Source organism: Typopeltis vanoorti, chromosome 23, assembly GCF_054136105.1.
Source record: "Typopeltis vanoorti isolate ZY-2024b chromosome 23, IOZ_Tvanoo_1.0, whole genome shotgun sequence".
Taxonomy (NCBI): Eukaryota; Metazoa; Arthropoda; class Arachnida; order Uropygi; family Thelyphonidae; genus Typopeltis; species Typopeltis vanoorti.
This window is the reverse complement of record NC_143571.1, coordinates 16,177,578-16,201,500: the sequence shown is the minus strand read 5'-3', so window position 1 is coordinate 16,201,500 and position 23,923 is coordinate 16,177,578. Positions and strand designations below refer to the sequence as shown.

Sequence of the window (23,923 nt, the reverse complement as noted above, 5' to 3'; positions counted from 1 at the left end):
CTAGAGCGTATGAGCAAAAGTCAACTGAATGAACCAGCCAATAATAAAAAGTATGATAGGAAAAATAAGCGTATGAGTATGAACATGAACAAAATGAAGGATAGAGTGCTGTATGGAGACTCATTAGTACGAGGTGTGTTAGTAGAGGATTTGACAAAATCGTACCAACCTGGTGCAACCATAAAGGATGTAACTGAGTCTATTAGAGAGCAAAACGAAAGGGTGAAAGAAATGATTGTTGTGGCAGGTACGAATGATTTGAAAGGAGATAAAATGGAAATGATAGAGGACCTGAATGAATTGTTTGAGGTAGCAAAAGAAAAGAGTGAGAGAGTTAGAATGATTAGTCTTTTGCCACGGTATGACAGTGAAATGTTTAAAAGGAGGGCCATAATTGCAAATGACTTTATGCGTGGGTTATGTATGACGAGTGGTGTGGAATTTGTGGACGTGTGGAGTGAGTTCAATGGGCGAAAGGATCTAAATAAGATGGATGGCTTGCATTTGAATGGATACGGTGTAAGGAGACTTGAAAAAGTCTCCTTACGCTGTATTGCTGAATGTAGTAGATGTGCAAAATCAGGGAAACTAGATTTATTAAGGGGAAGGGGAGTAGATATACAGTCCTTATGGAGGCAGTTGAATGTATGAATGAGTATAATATGCCCGAGCGAATAAAGACAACAAATCAGAATGGGATAGTTAATATAAGGCATCAAGGTAGGGTTGGGGCTAATGGGGGTCTTAAATTCATGTACACTAATGCTAGGAGTATTAGAAACAAGAAGGAAGAGTTTTTGGCCATGGTTGGCACTTCCAGACCACAGGTTATTGGTATTAGTGAATCATGGCTGACTGTAGATGATATAGCTAGTGGGATTGAATGTGATAGGTATAGTGTGTTCAGGAATGACAGGGAGAATAAAATGGGGGGCAGGAGTATTGTTGATGATAGCTGATGAGCTGCAGCCAAGAAGAATAGAAGTTGAATTGCAGGATAGAGAAAAGAGCACATTTGAGGCCATTTGGTGTGAGATTGTGGCTAGCAGATCAAAATATCCAATTGGGTGCTGCTATAGACCAGGTAATGGAAAAGATGGTGGTAACAGTATGCACAAGCAAATAGAAGAAATGAGTGGAAGGAGGGTAATAATTATGGGAGATTTCAGCTATGGTCGCATTGATTGGAGTGAGGAGAGAACACACGGGAGGAAGGAATTGGATTTTATGCGGTTATTATGGGATAACTATCTGCGACAGCATGTAATGGAAAATACTAGGGATCAGAGAGTGCTTGACCTAGTAATTAGATCTGAGGATTTGGCTGTAACAAATATAACCACATTGCCATCAATTGGTGAGAGTGATCATAGGGCCTTGACTTGGGAGGTGGCTAAAGGTGTGGAATTTACAATTAAGACAGGGTACATGTGAAATTATCGGGCTGGAAAGTATAATAAGCTTAGGAGTGTGATTGGTTCAGTGCCATGGCCTGTACAACTGCAAGGACTAGAAGTTGATAGTGCATGGGAGACAGTTAAGAAGTGTTTGCATGAAGCAATGGCTGACTGTATACCTAGAGTCAGAATAATAAATCAAGTAGGGGTTAAATGGATGAATAACACCATTAAGCTTGAGCTGCAAAAAAAGAAACAACTATGGAGGGAATTTAAGGAGAAAGGTGACTAGCAGGCACATGAATGGTATGAAGCACAGGCTAGAAGGGTAACGAGTGTGGTAAGAAAAGCAAAAAAGGATTAGGAAAGAACATTGGCCATGCAGGCTAAAGAGAATCCTAAAGAGTTTTTTCGATATGCTGCAAGTAAAAGGAAAAATGTATATGGCAGAATGATTTTAAAGAATGCCGAAGGTAGGGAGGTAACTGAATCAGTTGATATAGTTGAGTTACTGAGTGAGCACTTTGCAAGAATATATCATCCAGGTGGTGACATTGCAGAAACGAATGAACCAGTAGATTATATGGGAATTGTGGTGAATGAAGTGGAGGTGAGTAGTCTATTGCATTACCTCAATGTCAATACATTGATCAACGTCTATTGCATAACATCAATGGCTGGTATACCATCCAATCTGTGGGATTGGATGGCATACCAGCTCGTGTCGTACGAGAAGCGGCTAAAGAATTGTCAGTACCCTTGACCATTTTGTTTAATTTGAGTCTCGGGTCTGGGTTAGTCCAGAGGGAGTGGAAAGAGAGGAAAATAGTTCCACTGCATAAAGGTGGTTCCAAGAATGCTGTTGTAAATTACTGACCGATTAGCATATCAGGAATCATTGTCAAGGTCTTAGAGAAATTAGTCAAGGAAAGAATACAGGATTGGATAGATGAAAATGAGATATTGTATGGGGGACAATATGGTTTAATGAAGGGTAGATCATGCCTCAGTAACTTGCTCACGTTTTATAACACACTGATGGCTGAACCGGATAAGGGTAATGGGTTTACAGTGATTCTACTGGACCATGCCAAGGTCTTTGACAGGATACCACATGGAACCCTAATCAGTAAACCGGAGCAGACAGGGATGGATATAGGGTTGGCGAGATGGATAGGAAGGTGGTTGATGGAGAGATACCAGAGAGTGGTTTATTCAGGAGTGGAGTCTAAAAGACGCTTGTGACTAGTGGTGTGCTGCAGGGCTCTGTTCTTGGACCACTGCTTTTCAATTTGTTCATCAATGATATAGGTAACGATCTGAGAGGAAGTGTTCACTTGTTTGCTGATGATGCAAAGTTGGGTAGAGCAATTGTGAGTGCACAGGATGTCAAAATTTTACAGGATGATTTGGATAGCTTGGAGAACTGGGCTAGGAAAAATGGATGTCAATTTAATGTGGCAAAGTGTAAGGTTATGCACTTTGGGGTGAAAAGAATAGCAGCAGTATGTCACATTGGTGGAACTGTACTCCAGGAGATTGATGAGGCCAGGGATTTGGGAGTGTTAGTGGATAGGGAATTGAAGTTTAGGGGGCACATTGCAAAAGTGGCTAAATCAGCTCATCAAATCACTTGGCTTCTGAAAAATACTTTAACATGCAGGGACAAATAAGTTGTTGTTCCTCTGTATCGAGCCTTGATAAGACCCCATCTGGACTACTGTGCCCAGTTATGGGCACCAGGGTTTCTTCGTGATGGGAAGTGGAGTGGATCCAGAGACGAGTGACCAATAGTCACTTGTCTCTGGATCATTTTTTTCCACAGTTCATTCCACAGATAGCAGGTCTGTGGAATGAACCTTATGAGAATAGGTTGAAGATTTGTGGGTTACAGAAATTGGTCGATAGGTAGAAGAGGGGTGATATGATTGAGACATTCAAATTACTGAAGGGTTTCTATAAGATTAATCCAGAAGATATTTTTGAAAATAGGACTGGTGGTGGGAGGACTAGGAGCCATGCATGGAAGCTGGGCAAGAATGTGGTTGACAAGGGTGTTAGAGCTAGGTTTTTTACTTGGAGAGTGGTGAATGAGTGGAATAAGCTGCCAGAGTCTGTTGTGGGTGCTACAACCATGAATGAGTTCAAGGCAAGGTATGATAGATACTGTGTGAATGTCGAAAAGTTGTTCTTGACATGATGTTAGGGCCTCCCTCGATGAGACTGTTGACTCCTTGGAGTTGCCTGAATAATAATAATAATAATGAAGACATTATTTCTTCCAAAAGAGTTGGTTCTTTCAAGATGCACTCATAAAAATCAATACACGAAATGTCAAAGTGTGTCTTAATGAAAAGTGGTTCTTTTTATCAGACCACAAGAACTCATGAGAGAAAAAAATTCTCTCTACTATAGCTGTGTTTGTTCCTGGGATTGCCATAACAAATGCAACAACTGGCAGTATGTTTTTGTAGTAGATGTTTTTTTTTTTCTTGGAGAACCTTAAACACGTCACACCACTTTTTGTCACTTCAGCATTTGTGTCCTTCCAGTCTTCCATCTTGCAGTTCACATTATTTATATGGCGGACTTCATCAAATAATTTGTCTTCATAACAATATTGAATATTTTGCTGTCAACATCACTGATTGCTTTTAGGCTGCTTGCAACTTAATCCAGTGAAATGCTTTCAATGGCTGGAAATGATAAGTCCATTTGCTTAAATATTCAAGGAAAATATCATAAAATAAATTTGTAGTGTCTAAAAATCCTTTTTCATCAAAGACATCCCCATCTTTGAACTCTGAAATTATTGATGACATTTTAAATGTTTGAAAGTTCTCAACTTTCCCATTTTTAATTTTCTGCCCGAGCAATTCCAATTCTTCTACCACTTCAGTTGCCGAAATATTTTCCCTTTCTATTTTCATTATGAGAATATTTTCAGCTGGCTTTACATGAAATGGAGCCAAAGTATTGATTGTTGGTTACTGAAAAATGATTTCGACAATATAGGGTATTTATCTTGTGATAAAAAGTAAGATCTGAGTCCATCATAGATGTCAATAATCCTTTTCACAGCTGTTAGTAACGATAACCATCTTGTTTGTACCCTACCAAGAACATGCTTGTATTCAATTTCTTTAAATGCGCAGAAATTCTTCAATTCCTCTACTCTCACGGTGTAAATGTGGAAATACTGAAATATTTTATTTACAATTGTTTCGATATCAATAGGTAAAATATTAGCACTTGTCTGTACACCATTATGAACAACATGAGCAGCATAGCCAATAGCATGAATGTTCATTTTTAACCCCTTTGTTGAGTCTTGAAAATACATTGTTGGAACCACCTCATTTGTATCCACCGAAGTTGGTTTTGTAGTTATCTGCAGAAAATGCAATAATTTTCTCAGTCAGCTGCTGTTCTCCTGTTATGTTCTGAAAATCTATCACTTTAACCTGAATACCTTTATTCGGGATGAAGTACCTAACAAGGACAGTCACCAACTTCAAATCTCTGTGGTTTGATGTGTCTACCATAACTGAACACATATTTGGCTTGTTTCAATTCAATTGCTATTTCTCACATTGCATAAAGTGTCAGGACATTCACTAAAATTTTCATGCGGGCACTTTGTTCACCTGCAGGTAAATTTCTTTTGAAATAAATTTCTCACTATTACAGAGGTGTGGTCCACTGAGCTCAAAATAAGGTTATGTTTCACTGCATGAAATACAAACAAACCTTCTTGAGCTGCAAGACATTTATTTTCATTAGTTAATTTCCCTTTTGAATTTTTCTTGAAAAATGATGTAACATCTTGACTTATATTTATGATTTATGTTTTTGCTTTGTCAAATGCTGTTTTATATCAGAATGGCCTCCATGTTCAATTGAAAAAACTGAATGACACACAGTACATTGCAACTTGTTTGTTGTTTCGTCGTCTTTTCTTTCAAGAAGAGATATTCTTCTTTTAAATCCAGAGTGAAACTACACATTCTTTTCGGCATGATAAAATCTGGATGAAATATCACACTCACAATATATACGTGCTTTAACTTTCACAATTACTAACAGACCAGCATAAGAAGCACAAAAGAATGGTATGGTAGACAAAGTAACCTTGTTACCACCCAGATGCAGAATTTTTGTCCTATCGCAGAGAGAGTGCATTCATAATGGTTGATAATCATCATGGCATGCATGTTTTCAATCTCAAGCTATTACATGTCACCAGCAGAGACATTATCCTTTACATATTCGAACATACAAGAATGAAGTCATGCCAAGAATTCAAAAAAGGGACAATTAGCGTCCCGTTAAGGTTTTGTCGGAACAACGGGACCAGAGTCTAAAAAAGGGGACAATCCCATTAAAAAAAGGGACATCTGGTCACCCTAGTGTACATCTCAACTCCTAAATTTTATTACATTTCATCTATTCATAGTATAGTTACTGTAACAGAATTCTGAAAAGTTTTGACCATTTGTGTCCCTTCAAATGAACCAACTGAAGCAGTATTGCAAACGTCAGTCGAAATTTAACTGAATAATATTCTTGAGAGTAAACATACTATTAAAAAACCTTAAAAATTTCAGATGAACAGTTACAATATGCTTTTTAAAATTATTTACCTGTGTAATGTGCAATTCAACATCATGCTGAGAACAACTGTCTATTTTATGAGGAACAGTTCTGAGAAAACCTTCTACATCTACTATGGATTCTTTCGTGATTCTACAAATGAAATATAATTCAGATTAGAGAAATAATTACACATATAATTATAAACATTAAAATAGAGAAGAAAAACCTGATATTGTTTAGTGAAGTATTTGTCATTCTGGTCATTTTACAAAAAAAAATTAATATCAATCATACTTGAACAACTATTATGGTTATGAACACAAGACAACCAGAAAAATTCTTAATACCTCTCCTTCAACTCCCTTACTTAAACAAGATTTTAAGAATGCAATCATGCTGCCTTATATCAAGAATGTCATATATAAAGTGGCTGGGTTGCTCGCGAGTACAACGTAAAGTGCCTTTTTTTACCTTTACAAAAAATATCAAGATTCCTACTGAAAAAATCAGATATCATCTATGAGATTCACTGCTCTTGTGGCATTTGTTATGTAGGCTGGACAGGAATGTCAAGAGAGATCCGCATGTCTGAACATGTGAATGATGTCGAAAAAAAGGCGAGAGCATAAATCAGGTCTGGAATTCCACACAACCACTACTGGCCGTCAAGTACTTTGGCAATAAACAAAAATGTCATATATTGATTGTAACTGTTTTACAAGAAAATTTAAAGAAGCCTCGTAAATGCTTAGGATCCCTACATAATGCAATAAAAATCAAGGCTTAATTTTACATCAATTACGGACCTAGGATATAGCACGTGATACCACAGAACGTGATAGCAACAACTAGCAATGATCCAACATGCATACAGTAATGAATTTACCATTTGAATTCTGATTTATCAATTATATGTAAGAGTTGTAAAGTTATCAAAAATATTTAATATGTACAGTTAATTGTTAGTAGGCTTTGTTGTGTAAAACTTTTATGTACCAGTACCCCTAATAATGTAAGTCATATGACTCACGAAACTTGTAGGGTTTTAATTGCTTATTTTTATTAAACTCTTTATTTACATCATAATGTGGTCTCAATACCGAGAACTATTATACTCAATCAGTTGGAGCTAATATCACTAGAAGCTGATAATTAAAACATGATTAAAGCTTTTCATTATCTACTAGACATAAAAGCTATATCCTGACCACAGTTCTCAATTCAGAAGACCCAGTCAGAGCATCAAAATATGGTGATTGGAGTGGCTGTAAGATTACTGTGCTGCTCCCTCAATCTGTTTATAATCTTATTTTTCTTGTTAAAATATCCTGACTGTACAACAAATTTGAACATCTCCACAAAATCCAGAAGGAAATTGTAGAGAAGCAAATAGTGTCAGTGCCAAGGGGATGTTAGTAAATAAAAAAAAAATGTCTGAAAGCTGAATAGAATATCGCATTGGACACTTATGTGGAAACATTCTTGATATTTTTAGAAAATATGAAGAATTTTTGATAGATTTTAGTCAGCTTTTAGATTATTTCTCTGTCTAGCATCCCCATGACTGACACTATTTGCCTTCTGTTTCATGAATCCTCTCTGGATGTTGTGAAGATTTTCAAATTCATTATACCAGGGTTTCCCAAACTGTGATCCAGTTTGGGAAATTCTAAAATTCATGAAATCTAAGCAGTTTCATGAATAAATATTTTATAGTGGGATTATTTTGAGGAGAATAATATGCGTGAATATGTCAAAAAGCTCAGACCCAGAATGCCTAATGACATCTGTGTAGCAAATGTTAGTGACCAAGTCATGTATTTTTAAACGTGGAAGTATTCATGAATTATCGTTGACATGAATACTTCCATGTTTCACGCATCGAAACCTTTCAACATTTGGGAAAGGGAATACTGCTGTTTATGACCGGTCATAAAAATTGCCTGCAAGCGGATTATAACAATAAGTGGCGTATCCTGTTCTCAAAAAGGAAATGACATCTGTGTAGCAAATGTCAGTGACCAAGTGACATATTTTTAAACATGGAAATATTCATGAATTATCATTAATTTTCACACATTGAAATCTTTCAACAATCAGGAAAGAGAATACTGCTGTTTATGACTGATCATAAAAATTGCCTGCAAGCCGATTACGACAATAGGCGGCATATCCTCTGTTCTCAAAACTGAAAGAAATAACATCTGTGTTGCAAATGTTAGTGAACAATCAGCAAAGAAGTATAAAGAAAATTTTTCCACTGAAATTGAAGATCAAGGTAGTTTGTATCCAGTTCTCAAATCTAGTAATGCTGAATACTTTCTTCGCAAGCTCGTATTGTAGGGGGAAAGTTTCGAAACAGTAGTGGCATGATTTTTTAAAAGTAATTGGCCTGCAGATTTAAATTTTAGTATGAATAAGAGACAAGGGAATTTGTTTAATTTTGGTATTAAGAAATCGCTTATTGAAGGTTTGTGACGCAACAGATAGTGAGTCATCCACTACCAGCCTACAAAGCGATCTCCAGGATGTACAAAAGGAGGGGAAAACTACCAGCACACAGGAGAAAAAGTCTGCATTCACTCGTAAGTACTTATGATAATATTATAAATTTTTAGTGATCAGAATGGGATATGTCAATGAAAATCAGCACAAATTAATTTAATGATCATTCACAAATCCTGAACTTTTATTTCAGGATTTGTGAAGTGTTCCACCATAGGAAAAGTTTGGGAAACGCTGCATTATACAATCAGGTTATTTTAGCTAGAAAAATAAGGCTATAAATACCTTCAGGGTACATAGGAAGCCCTGTGCCCCATCATTGGATAATTATTATTTAAACTATCAAAAAGATACTGTGTTTGGTATATAGATAATATATTTGTCACTTCTGCTTGTTCTGAAAATGAATTAATCATTTTCCTACATTGAATCGATCGCCTGTATTTATGTATTCAGTTTATCATGAAAAAGGCGTTCTGTAAGGTTTGGGGTTTATCGGTGCAAGAACAGCAAAGGTTGTGTTGTACCAATACAAAGGTTAGAGAGGTACATAAGACAGGATTATCTTATGTATAGGCAGGGCTGTCTTAACAAGTCTTTGAGCACACTGGGCTAAAAAAATTTGGCACCTTAATCGCATTGGATTGAGCAATAATTAAATAATACATATAATTAATTAAATAACTTTCATTGCAAAAAATTTTATTTTAAAATATATCGACATTGCACATTTTTATTTAATTCAACAATATTTATAATATAATAAAGGTAATTTATTTGTATTTATAAAAATACACACAATAAAAAAAAGCTGAAAAAAATTCTAATTCATTATTTATTTTTTTTGCAGCATTTACTTTCTGCAAATCTATTTATAATTTCTTATGCACCCTTGGATCAATGGCATCCCTGTACTATAGCCCATTTAGCCCAATGGATAAGGAGGCTCATTGTATATAGGTAGGTTTGTCGGTTGGTTTGCAATTTACTGGCACAAGGACAACAAATGTCATTCCAAAGGTTAGAGATAATAATAAAAAATAGATATATTAGTAAATAAAAAAGTAAATATAAATTAATATGTACAAAAATCAAATTAAAAAACAAAATTAAACAATGCCATATCCACACATAAATGGCATTTATGATCGAAGGTATTTATGTAAATTAATTCTTCGTTAAAGCTTCATGAAATTTATATAAGTCTGATCAGATTTGTTTGAGTGTATGTGGCCAAGCTAAGAATAGATTAGTAAAAATTTCTTTCCTTTTTCAAGTAAAGTGTTGGCACTCCACCAGAACATGACAAATAGTAATTTGTCATGTGACAAGTGTCACACTGTTCAGAGATCTAGGTGGATCATCTGCACTCATCAACTTCCTCTTTACTGTTTTTACACTGACTAGAATACCAATGCTTAATTTCAGGTTTAATCTCATGTAATTTATTTTGTCAGTGCTTCCTGCCACAAAAACTGCAAATGATTAATTAACACTGATCTCATACTGTCTGTAATTTGTATATGGGATTGACAAATAGTATGTGGAAAAAGTATATGCTGAGCTAGCAGCTGCAGTCTCATCATCATCAAATTCCTGACATGTACACTCAAGAGGTGTACAAGATATGATAGTACTACGAGAGTGGTCTGAAAAGTTCTCGGCCTAACAATGAAAAAACAAATTTATAATTTCAAAATTATTTTTATTTTTCAACATAATCTCCCTTAAGACTAATACATTTATTCCAGCGATGCTCCAGCGCCATTATCCCTTCCCTGTAGTAATTCTCAGTAAGATCCTTGTGTAGAGGCACTCTGTATATAAACGTGCCAGCCTGGCATTACTACGCGAGCAAATCGCCTCTACTCGTGCCACCCTCGCAGTGATGAACGCCGCCATTGGCTCCCTACATTCAGAGCTCTCCACCGTTCTTAACCCTGAAGTTCGGTCGATTCTCTCTGGCATTTCGGAAACTTCCGCACAGAGAGAATTTCAAAAAATAAAAAACAAACACGTCAAGAAATACAGCAACCTGATTAAAGACAAACCACAACCACAAATTCAACCGCTCCAGACAGTAATAAACCTCTCTTCCAAAAGGCTCAACGATGATGCCGTCAGCGCCCTTTGCCTCGGCCGTAATTTTGCCGTCGCCCCGAAAGAAGTGCCGGTGCTCGATGTAATGGTTAACGTCGAACGGGGGATTGGTCGTTTACCGTCGAAAGTAGCCAACAACATCAGACTCGACGTAGCCAACAACATCAGACTCGACGTAGCCAACATCCTCGCTCACCCTTCACCTCCAAAAAGTAACTTATCGTATGCCTAATGCATGGCTCTCCTGAAACTACGCAAAGAAAAAAGTATCGTCATCACTAGAGCGGATAAGGGTAATGCCACAGTCGTTCTTAATACTAGCGAATACAATTGTAAAATGAACATTATCCTCCGCGATCGCACTACCTACATCCCGCTAGAACACGACCCCACAAAAACACAAGTTAAGAAATTAAACATCTTACTTAAAAAAGTAACCTCCTGGCCCCCTGACGTCACGAAAAAACTTAAACCTTTCCGCTCCCCCCCCGAATATACGGTTTACCAAAAATCCACAAACCCAATTCCCCACTCAGGCCTATAGTAGATGCCACCAATGCACCTTGTTACAGACTGTCTAAACAGCTGGCCAACTCTCTGTCCCCTCACCGGAAATTCCGGATCCTATATAAAAAACTCGACCCACTTTAAAGCCCTCACAGAAAATTTAGCCTTGAATAATACAGACATATTAGTAAGCTTTGATATCTCCTCATTGTTTACCAAAATTTCCCTTAACTGACACTTTATCTCTCTTAGAAAACGTTTTTCCCTCTGACATCTTAGATCTCTTTTCCTTTGCCATCAACTCTGGGTATTTCTCTTGGAAGAACAAAATCTACAAGCAGATAGAGGGAACCGCCATGGGTTCCCCCCTCTCACCCCCCCTTGCCAATTTCTATATGGAAGATTTCGAAAAATGAGCCTTAGACTCAGCCCCACTCAAACCGTCTATCTGGCTAAGATATGTAGATGATGTGCTCTCTATTTGGCCTCATGGCCCAGACACGTTAGACTCCTTCCTCAGTCATCTCAATAGCCTACATCCAAGAATCCAGTTTACTATGGAAAAGGAAAAGAACAATTGTTTACCCTTCATAGACACCTTAGTCACACGCCTGCCTAATGATACACTTGCCTTCACTGTATACAGAAAACCCACACACACAGGCAGATACATTCACAAACTCTCCCACCACCACCCCTCGCAACAATATAGCATAATTAAAACTCTTACCAAGAGAGCCCACAATCTTTGTTCCAGTGGAACCGTCCTCACTACTGAGCTTAACCACATACACAGAACTTTCCTCTCCAATGGCTACAGCGAACACAGTATAAAAAAAATAATCAATTCCTCCCCCATTCCCCGTCCCTCTCGTCAACAAGATTTTAAAAATGCCATCACCATACCCTACATCCGTGGTACTTCGGAAAAAATAGCCAAGATACTAAAAAAGTATAACCTACACACAGCATATAAGCCCTACCGCAAACTTGCTACCCTTATCCGTTCTACGAAAGATCAGCTCCTTCCTCTCTCTCTGCCTGGAGTTTACAAAGTGCCCTGTTCCTGTAAGCTTGCGTACTTTGGACAGACAGGCAGATCAGCATCCATCCGCCTGGAGGAACACAAGTCGTACATCGTTAAACACAACTATGGCCATTCAGGCTTGGCTGACCATGTTTTGGACACCACCCACAGAGTATCATGGAAGAAAACCACCATGCTCCACCACAGCAAATTCAAGAAAGAGAGACTTTTCTTAGAAGCAGCAGCAGCTCTCAGAAACCAACCAAATCTAAATAAATACGGTTGTATTAAGCTTCTGAAGATTTGGGAAACACTCATCATCAGAGATCCCACCTTACATTTCAGGCCACCTACGATCGCCCTTAGAGGGCGCTCCACCTAGATAGGACTTTAGTGTCACCCACGTGGTTGGGCTTAGTATTGTAAGTTTTTGTGTGCATGTTATATTAATTGTTTTTGTAATCCCCGTAGATGTCCTAGTGACCAGGACGAAATATAGGAAGTATTAAATTCTATTTTAATTCTTTTTGAGTGTTGTAAAAAATCCATTAAACCTCCAACATAAAATCTCAGTAAGATCTGCAAAATACCCCTCTACAGCTGCAATCATCTCTAGATTTGAAGAAAAATGCTGACCAATGAGGAAGAGTTTTAGTTTTGGGAAGAGATAGAAATGAGAGGGAACCAAATCTGGAGAATAGGGTGGATGTTCTAACAATTCATAGTGCAGATCCCTTAATTTTCCCATTGCCAAAACACCTTTGTGGGCAGGTATATTGTCCTGATGAAAGATGATTCATCGGGTCTTTTTTCAAGAATTTTTTCATCTAGTCTAGTTAAAAGATTGGAATAATATTCCCCAGTTATTGTTTAATCCTTTTCAAGATAATAAATAAACAAAATGCCTTTAGCAATCCTAAAACACAGATGCCATGACCCTGCTGATGGAACCGGCTTTGTCTTCTTTGGCGCTGAACAACTGCTTTCTGTCCACTGTTTTGATTCTGTGTGTAATGGTGAATCCAAGTCTCATCCATAGTAATAAATCGACACACAAAATCAGTTTTATTCTTGTAAAAACACTCCAAGCATTGTTCAGAGATTTTCATGCGAGTGCATTTTTGATCTGCTGTGAGCAAGCATGGCACCCATCTTGCACAAAGCTTTTTCATTTGTAATTCTTCATGCAAAATATATCCTACACGTTCTTTTGAAATGCCTATAGTCTCAGCAATTTCACGCACTATGATTCGCTGGTCATCCAATACCATATCGTGCACTTGATCAATAATTTCTGGTGTTGTTACACTTTTTGCACGTCCTTCAAGTGGATCATCTTCAAGGCTGGTATGGCTACGTTTAAACTCGGCAGCCCATTTCTTAATTGTCAAAAATGAAGGAGAAGAGTGCCTATAAACTTTTATGAATTTCGAATGAATTTCTTTTGGCGTTAAGCCTCCTTTTACAAAGAATTTCATAACCGCACGATACTCAATTTTATCCATTTCAAGGGATACAGACAACACTTTTGCTTCAGACAGCTGTATAAAACAAACTACTTGATAGAATGACTTGCAATTTCATATGGATACTTATGACAGATGTACCAACTTAGTAAAAAAAAATTCTTGCTGATAGTGTTGCAATCTATGGTTGAAGCTGAGAACTTTTCAGACCACCCTCGTACATGAAAAATTTACATCATTACCAACTTCCTTTCCACAATTTTACTCCAAATCAATCTGTTACCTGTCAAGACTCCAAAATTATCAGATCTTATATTTCTATCTTCTAAGGCACTTTTTACCATATCAATCCACCTAACCTTGGCCTTCCTCTGGATCTTTTTCCTGCCAACCTGGCAGAGAACACTTGTTTTGCTAATCTTTCTTCTCCCATTCTGTTTAGGTGACCATACCACCTGAGAGTTAGCTCTGCTAATACCTAACACGTTCCTGGATGCTAACAATGTCAAGTTCTTTCCTAATATCCTCGTTTTCAATAGGATATTGCCATTGATGCCATCTGTTCATGCCCCTAAGCATTCTCAGGACTCTCATATGTGCGGTCTCTTGTCTTTGGTTGGTCAAGTGTTTTATTTCTAACCCAGCTCTGATCCACAAGTTAAAATTGGTTTGAACGCTATCTTGTATACAGAATATTTAGTGTTTTGACTAATTTCTCTCTTATTCTGTATAAATTTATTCAGTTGACTTCCTAACATACTGGCTTTGTTGATTCCGTTGTTTATTTCCATATTTAATTTACCACCTTCACTAAAAATCGCACCTGAGTAGCTGAAATGTTTTACTTGCTCTGTAGGATCTCCATTCACAATGTAGTAGTGTCATTTCCCTTTATAATGTTCTACCACAGTTGTTAAACATCAAAAAGTAAGGAATTCAATGAGTATATAAAATCATACATATTTGGTACAGTTCTCTTTCGCGTGTGTACAAGTGCAAGCTGAATGGAATGGCTCAACTGTATAACTACTAAATTCAAGGGTTATCTGACTGGATATATAGTGCAGTCAGGAAACAGCAGCACAATCAAGAGACATCTCAGATCTTGAACCATCAATATAGATGAGTAAGGAATCAGAGTGTTCTGCTCCGTGTGCATTAAACTACTGCATTTATGATTTATGATAGATGGAATATAAGACTTCATTAACTGGCACAGTGAGAAGTTGCATGATGGAATGCTGGTACATTCAGTACAGGTAATGTTGTCAGTAGTTACATCACTAGCATGTATCTTCCACACACACATACCAAACAGGAAAACAGCAGTCTGATGTGTGTAATATTGAGCTCTCCATCATAGAGAAAAAACACTAGTCCACACAGGAGGATGTTTTGGAAGAGATTATTTTTCTGGCACAGTTAAGAGGCAACTGTTTCTGTCAACGAGACAGAACAGATTTATTTGTTTTGACTTAAAGACTTTGAATGAGCAATGAACAAACTGCATCCGTAACTATTTGTATACTACCTTGATGATGGATAGGATCCAACAATGGAGGATGCTGTTCCTTGCAAAACAGTAAACTTGGAACTCATAATCAAGCGCTAATCAAACACGGTTTTTCAGAGTGGAATGAAACACATTTTATTTAATATATATAATACATACTAGTCAGTTATATATTGACCCTCTTTATCAATGACCTCTTGCCATCTGTCCACCAACTTCATTATGCCGCGTTCATAAAACTCCTGAGGTTTACTGGCAAAAAACTGATCCAGGTGACTTTTGACAGCCTCCTCATTAGGGAAGGTTTTTCTGTTCAGAGAATTCTGCAACGATCGGAATAAGTGGTAATCGGAAGGTGCCAGGTCCGGTGAATATGGAGAAGGTGGCAAAACATCCCAGCCAAGATGTAACAATTTACCCCAAGTTGTTAATGATGTGTGGGGTCTGGAGTTGTCGTGGTGAAAGACGACAACTTTTCGATTTGCCAATGCAGTATGTTTTGTGCTAATTGCACAGGCCAGTCTCGTTAACTGTAAGCAATAGAATCAATCATTCTGCCTGACGGTAACACCTCATAGTGGACAACACCTTTATAATCCCACCACACAGAGCATGATCTTCTTTGGGTGCAATCCCGCTTTTGAGGTTGTTTGCAGTGGTTCGCTCTTGTGCCTACATGATCTTTTACATACCATGTTATTGTACACGACCCATTTTTCATCTCTCGTAAGCATCCACTTTAAAAATGGGTCGTTTTCTTGTCGACGTCGCAGCAAATCACAGATGGATATGCAAGCAGTCATGTTGGCCTCAGTCAATTTATGCGGCACCCAAACATTGAGTTCTGAAACATATCCCAGCTTGTGCAAATGGTTTTCAATGCTTGTATGGGATATGTTCAGTACTGCAGCAATCTCCCACATTGTCTGTGATGGATTTTTGTCAATGATATCCTTCACAACACTCAAATCAACCTCGGTTGGGTGACCGACGCATCACTGACGTTGAAATCTCCAGAACGGAATTTGGCAAACCACTTTTGGCATATGTGTTCTGTTAAGGCACCATCCCCATATACGCTACATATTTTTTATGGGCCTCCGCAGCTTGTTTGCCTTTTTTGAAATAAAAAAGCAAAATATGCCGGTAATGTATATTATTTACTTCCATTTCTAAAAATATGTTACACACAAGCAACTGAAGTAGGCCAAATGAAAATTCACTGAAAAGTTGTGTGAAATGTTGCCTTTCAACTGCACAATAGTGTTGTGCAGTAGCACAAAAATAGCGACAGGCGAAGTGGCATAAACTTGTACTAACGCATAAACCGAATGAACTTATTTGCCAACCCAATACATAATAGAGAAGAAAGGAAAATTGACCTGCATACCTTCTGTAGAGGATAGAAGATGAAGGATATTCAATGCATTTTTTGCACTTTGCTCTTATTTGATGAACTGTGCAAGCAATGAAAGAAAATAAGTCCTAAGAACTTAACTTTTGTTGATAATGGGTATGGGCGAAGAGTGCATTTTCAGCAGAAGTGTACATATACTTTTTTCTGATGAAAACATGAAGTGGCCTTTCAATAACCCTCATGATACAAGAATGACAGTAAATTGTGAAGTCATCAGCATATAGAGCACTGCCCAGTGGTGAGCTATAAGGAGCTCGCACGAGCCCATTGTTAAATTTTTCTCAAATTTGCGAGCCCCTTGTTCTTCTTGTTTAATAATTTTGTAGAACTAGAAAATACCACTGCGGAATGCATATATGCTACTATAATTGCTACTTTAAATTCATATGGATTTTCTGATAACTATTTAAAAAATCATCTCATTGCATTTTGTTCTAATGGAGCTAGTGTATATTAGGAATCAAATCAGGTGTTGCAATCAAACTTCTACAAAAATTTCCCAACATTGTGATTTGGCATTGCGTAGCTCATCGTTTACAATTAGCATTAAACGATTCGATAAAAAACATTAAAGAAATAAATCATTTTGAAATATTTATTGATAAATTATATGTTTTTTATTATCAATCACCAAAAAATCAACAAGAATGAAATATGATTGAAAAAGACCTTGGTTTTGAAATTTTAAAGATATTGGCCGTGTGCTGGGACTACAATGGGCAGCTTGCAGTTTACGAATGGCTGTTGCTGTGTGGAGAAATTACGAAGGTAATTTCTCCACACAGCAACAAGCACAGAAGTTCGATGCAAAATGCTTTATGCAAGCATTTTGCATCGAACGGTAAATATAAGGGCTTTTAAAACCGACTTCTTAATTTGGAATTTTCAAAAGATCTAGCATTAATGATTGATATCCTACAGGAATTATCATATCTGTCAGAAGCTCTAAAAAGTCATAATATAAGTATGATAAGGGCTAAGTTAGCCCCCCCCCTTTTTTTTTTTTGCTCGACGATGCAAGCCTTTTGTTAAAATTTCCATAACTCACCACTGGCACTGCCTAACCTGGGAGGAAGTTGTTCAATGATTCAACACAAACAACCACAAATGGTTGCTCCTGTTGGATCTTTTCTGCTTTTGGGAGTTTACTATGATAGCAAAGAGTGCCACACTTAAGATAGAGCCCTGAGAAGAAACACCCTCTCTCTTCTTGGCTAAATAGCTGGCTTAGATAAAATTGGGGGGTTGGGGAAGGCAATGGTGAACTACCCTGTAAAAATCTCACCAGGAAAACTTTGTGAGCAATGCCTACAAAGTCATCTACGGTCGGAAATGACTGAAAAAGGGAAAATTAATCATTCAAAATGTACTTCGCACTCAGCCTTGGAAGATTCAGCTAGAGAAAAAGTTTTTAATAAAAACAGGAAGATACTCCTAAAACATTTAGATTATAGATGTCTTTTAATATGCCATATCTCCAGGCTGCTTCATATGCGTTTTCACATGTCAAAGAGCACTGAAACCAGATCTTGTTTCAGGAATGAGTCTCTTATATGTTTCAAAACACACCAAATGTTAAATGGTGTCTACGCAAACAAGACTGTGTGCTGGAGAGAAGATCGTTGCTTTCTAAATTCCAGAGAAGTCTGTCATTTACTATTTTCTCCAATATCTTATAAAGGCAGCTGGTCAGAGCAGTAGGACAGTAACTGGTTGCTTGTGTTGGATCGTTCCCTACTTTTGGAATGCAATGACATCCCAAAACTATAATATACACCATGAATCTGGAAAATTTCCTCAGTAAGTATTCTGTTATACAGTAAGAGAAGAAGAATGAACAAAGATGGTGGGATGTTTTATCACTTCATAATGAACATCAACAGGCACTACCACACTGGCATGAGAGAGTAAGAGAGTAAGGAAGCCAATGTAAGTTACTTGAGGTACAAACTTTGTGCCTCAAGTAACTTACATTGGCTTACATTTGGATAAAGAATTAAACCAAGAATATAATTTCTTAGCATCTTTAATTTATAGTGTAACCAAGTGGAAAAAACTTTCAACAAATTACTGCTTCATTGATGGTTTGGCTGACTTTAGAACATTTGATTTGTTTGCAAGATGGGAAAATGTATTCCAGTCAGCCTAATCCATTTTCAATATGGAAATCTATATAGGAGAACATGATTCCTGTGCAGATATAGTGTAAATCCCAGAAAAATTCTTGCCTCCATATACGTTCTCTTCAATATCCCACAAGAAACAGTGGAGCACATTGTGAGTATTGCAGAATATGAACAGGTAGGCATATGGAAGAAGGGTACTGCATCTATTAAGAAGGGAGAAGTCGTTATTGTCAAGCATATGATTAATGTCATCTATAAAAAGTATCGGCTGAGATAGTTGCAATATAAGATTATGTCAAGGTCAATCTGATGTAACTCAAAACCCAATGGTAAACATATTGTAAGAAGAAATTCCACTGACAAGCAAATGGCTATCACTTTCATAGCAGTATTAAACTAGATATAATGGAAAGAAATATGGCTGCCCACTAGGATAGCAACTTCATCATGAGAAGGACCATTTCCATCATATCATTTGATATCATTGATATTTTGGAAGAATCCATGACAGTTTCCAAAGTAAGAATTTTTCTATTCTTTTGGCTTTGTAAATGTCTGATTTCTGTGAGATGCTTACCTTTGTCAAATGATTTTGGAAAGTATGGACAGCCAGTGTCCATCTCTTCCTCTGGAAAAATGTTTAATACATCATCTGACAGGTCAGGATCAGTTAGAGAATTTAATTTACTTTCCATAGATATGGAAACAGCCACTTTTTCTGTGATATCTTTGCCATAATTTTGACAAGTGGTTCTCATTGAGACAGATCATTTTAGTAGTTGTTGGTTCAGGAGTGAGACCAGAACAGGTCAGGTAACTAATGTGCTCCATTCAAGAAATACTCAAAGTTCATGTATAATAAAATTATTGAATGGTTGAATAGGAATATATGTTCTGAGGCATTTTTTATATTTTCTTAACTGCCACCTCAGCATAAAAGGATTTTGGGACAGGTCTTGTGGTGAGCTTCCCTTTTGCATCTGGATATATTCTGTTCTGTTTTTATCTTTTCTATTTCTTTTTCATGCTTTCACTTTTGGCATGCATGGGAGTAGGTTGGATGGTTTCCTCATAGTTAACACATTTAGGTTTCTTTGCAGAGATAGATTATCATTGTGCTCTTTCTAGCACATTAGTCACAGGCGGTAATCACAATAGACAGTTTGGAATGGCTAATTTCTGACATTTAAAGCATCTTAATGGATTAGGGGATGCAAAGTTGAGATGTCTGGCTTTTAGTGATGATGGAGGTTTGGAGTATCAAAAGCAAGGATGATGTTACTGGTTGCAGCCAGGTGGCAGTCCCTAAGTATCAGGATCACCTGTCACTCCTTGATCTTTAAGCTCTGACATATATTCTCATCCAGAACATCAAGGAGATCACATGTCTGGAAATGGGTGTTACAATAACTAGTGTTTTCTCCTATGCATTGATGATGCAACAAGAATAACACCAGAACATTTTTTTTAAATTGTTTTAGGAGAACCTTCCCATCCTTCTAAACCCTTCTGAATAAAGAAGAGTGACATTTTCCCTACTGGCCTTTCACCTGTTGAAAGGTTGTGAAGCTCCATAAAAAATTTGATGATGAAGGATTCATGCTTAAGGCTTTTTTTTTTTTTTTTTTGGTTTGGAGCCAGAGATTCCACCTGCTCTCATGTCCACACATGAACATCCACTATCCAGCAAGCAATAGCATTTGGAAGTGGAATGTTATGGTTACCCTAGACCATGGGATAGGACTCTGCAACAATGCCCCTCCACAAGCAGGTACTTGACATGGAGGGGAAGTTTTTTGGACATCCTATTTACTGGTACTTTGTCAAGCAATGTATATCAAAAACTTATAGAAAAACTTATAAATAGAGCATATAGAATTTGTTCTTTTCTGTCATCTTTAACAAGAGCTTCTCACTATCAAAACTTTAATGGAATCAAATGGCTACAACCTTCATCAAGGACACTGCAATGCAAGGTTCCTATCCCAAATATTTATGGCATTTCTGAACCTGTAGGCAAGATCTTGAAGTTTCACATAATATTCACATATTTTTCTGTGAACATAATTTCTAATCTCTTACCAATTACATAAGATAAACTTTTCTCTTCTGTCTCTAGTTGATGGTTTGCTAGATTTCTTGTGAATGTAATATAACATGCTGTGGATGGACAGGCTGTTTGGTGGAAAATAAAAAAAATCAGCAAATATCCATACTACACTGAATATCACAAAACTCAAAAGTCTAGTCTTGAACAACATTGTATTGAGACTAAATAAATTATCCTTTGGAAGAAAGCTTTCTCCACAGAAGTAGTTTTAAATACGAACATATTTTCAAACAATGTTTTTGAAGCCCTGCTAAATGGTCTAATTTAAATCAGAATGACTGCCACTCTCTGAATTGAATGGACAATAGCAGACTGTAAAAAATACTATACAGATAAAATACAATGGGATAGGACTGTAAAAAATACTAATGAAATCAAATGGCTACAACCTTCTTTTTCCATTTATAAAATAAATGGAAAAAGAAGAACTGGAAGATATGATGGTGATGGCATAAGACTGGAATAGGCCACTTAGTCTAAAATCCATGATAGGAAGAAGAAAGAAAAAAAAATGCAAACAAATTTTATACAATGCTTCCTACAATATTAAACCCAACAGCTTTATTTTATGACATGGATTTTGACATCATCTGTGAGGAAATTTAGTTTGCTCTCATGATTGTTTTGTGCTCATACTGTATGCAACCCTGAGCTTAAAATAGCACTGATTTATGGGACTAGGTCAGGTCTTTTCCTGTAGTTCATTATAGCACATAATTCTGGTTTCTCTGTTTGCTAGATTTCAATGGATTATGCTGAAATGGTGTACTATAATGAACTACAGGAAAAGACTTGGCCTAAGTTTGAAAGAACTAGTGCTCTGAGACAAACGTAACACTGTAAACAAAAATCTGTATTTAATATGTGTAGATGTGAAAAGGCATATGATAAGGTGCCAAGAGAAAAGTAGATCAGTGCTAGAAGTTATCGAGGCTTCAAGAAATTATTCTAACTAACTTGGTTCTATCCACATGCTCAAAAACGATTTTCTGTTTGTCCCATCAAGCTTGTACAAAGATGTATGCACATATAAGGAACAAGAGAAGAACAGCGATCTGCAAGTTGACCAACTGTGTCACACAAACTACAGACAAGAGTATACAAAATAACATGCTGGTAGCTTATGTTTGTACACAAATGCTAGGAGTATCAGAAACAAAGGGGTAGAGTTTGCTGCCTTGGTCAATATATTGAGACCTCAGATTATAGGCATTAGTAAGACCTGGCAATCAGAATCAGACATACTAACTGGTATCAAGTGTAAAGGGTACAGTGTTTTTAGGAAGGATAGACAGGATAGGAGAGAAGAGGATGTGTTGCTAATGACATTGGATGACTTGAATCCTGTTAGTGTTGAGACTTATGATTGTAATACTAGTAAGAGTTTTTCATATGGCAGTGAGTCTGAAGCCATCTGGTGTGAGGTGGAATTTAACAGGATCAAATATATAGTGGAGTTTTGTTAAAGACTGGTGGATTGGTTGCTAGTGATGAAGAAATGGATCCCCAAATAAAGGCAATGGATGCAAAAAGAGTAATCATAATGAGGGACTTTAATTATCCAAACATTAATTGGGTAACAGTAAAATCTCATGAGAAGAATGAAACTGAATTTATTGAGCAGTTGCAAGACAACTTCCTCAGGCAGCATGTTCCTTCCTCGAGAAGAACTCGAGGTCAAAGAGTGTTAGATTTGATAACAGTGTCAGAGGGTGTTTCAGTTAAAGACCTAACTATTCTGCTTCCAGTTGGTGACAGTGACCTTGTGGTACTCACTTGGGAGGTGACTAAGTTTATGAAAGTTCCATTTAGAAAAGGTTACATGCTGAACTACAAAGCAGGAAATTATGAGCAACTGAGGAGTACTCTTGGGTCAGCACAATGGTATTGGTTGGTGGATGGGAAGAATACTGATAGTGCATGGAGAAGCATTTAAAAAATACTTACATGATGCAATATCAGAATGTGTCTCGGGAGTTCGAAGAATAAATAGAAGTCAAATGGATGTGTAATCTGATTAAGCAAGAGATTCATAAGATAAGGATGATGTGCAAGGAATACTGTATGCATAAGGATGATGTCTGTTATAAAAATTATAAGCAGCAGGCCAGAAGTCACAACTGTTATATGGAAACCTAAGTCTGAGTATGAAAAGAAACTGGCTCTGCAAGACAAAGACAATCCCAAAGAATTCGATCGATATGCTGCAAGTAAAAGAAAGAATGAATATGAAAGAATAACTACTGAATGCAGAATGAGGGTGATAGATGCAGAAGCGGTTGTTCAACTAATGAGTCCCCATTTTGTTAAAAGCTATCAACCTAGTGTATGCAACACTGCTACCTCTTCAATAAATGAAGAAACTCAGGTGTATGAAGATTAGGTATTAGAGCTGTTATGCAAATCGAATAAGAATTCAGCAATACGGACTGATGGAGATATCAGCAAGAATGCTAAAAGTGTTCAGCTGAACTGGCTAGTCCTTTGACCAGGCTATATAATTTGAGCCTCAGAACAGGAATTCTGCAGGAATGGAAAAAATGTATGGTAATCCCATTGTACAAGGGTAGTGCAAAGTATCCAACTATCGACCAATCAGTATCCCAGGAGTGGTGGTGAAGATTTTGGAAAAGTTGGTTAGGGCTATTATTCAGAAATGGGTTGACAGAGAATCTCTACTTCACAATGAACAGCATGGGTTTACTAAGAGAAGGTTATGTTTTAGCAACCTGTTCATATTTTATAATAATGTTACCACTAAGCTAGACAATTAGAAATGGATACACCATGACACTTTTGGATTTTGCTAAGGCTCTTGACAGAATGCAGCATAGAAGACTGTTACATAAATTAGAAGAATGGGATTGGATTATAAAATATTAACATGGATAAGAAGATGGCTGATGAACAGATATCAAAAAGTGGTATGTGGGGGAAGTGAGTCTGCAAGATTTAAGGTAACCAGTAGTGCACTACATGGATCAGTCCCTGGTCCACTGTTATTCAATCTGAACATTAATGACACTGGGAAGGATTTGACAGTGTCAAATTATTTAAAGTTATTTACCAAAGATGCAAAGATAGGTAGGATAATCAGGAAGGTGGCTCATATCCAGTATTTGCAGAATGATTTGAATAGACTGGAATTGTGGGGATGGG

General features: G+C 37.1%; 1 protein-coding gene across 1 annotated transcript in view; it reads right to left on the bottom strand.

Annotated features, from left to right (window-relative positions):
• Positions 1-23,923, bottom strand: part of AspRS (aspartyl-tRNA synthetase) — a 232,926-nt gene that overhangs the window by 145,439 nt on the left and 63,564 nt on the right. Inside the window, exon 5 of the mRNA XM_090412705.1 lies at positions 6,041-6,143. Coding sequence (XP_090268831.1) covers positions 6,041-6,143 — 103 coding nt within the window. The remainder of the gene's footprint in view (positions 1-6,040; positions 6,144-23,923) is intronic.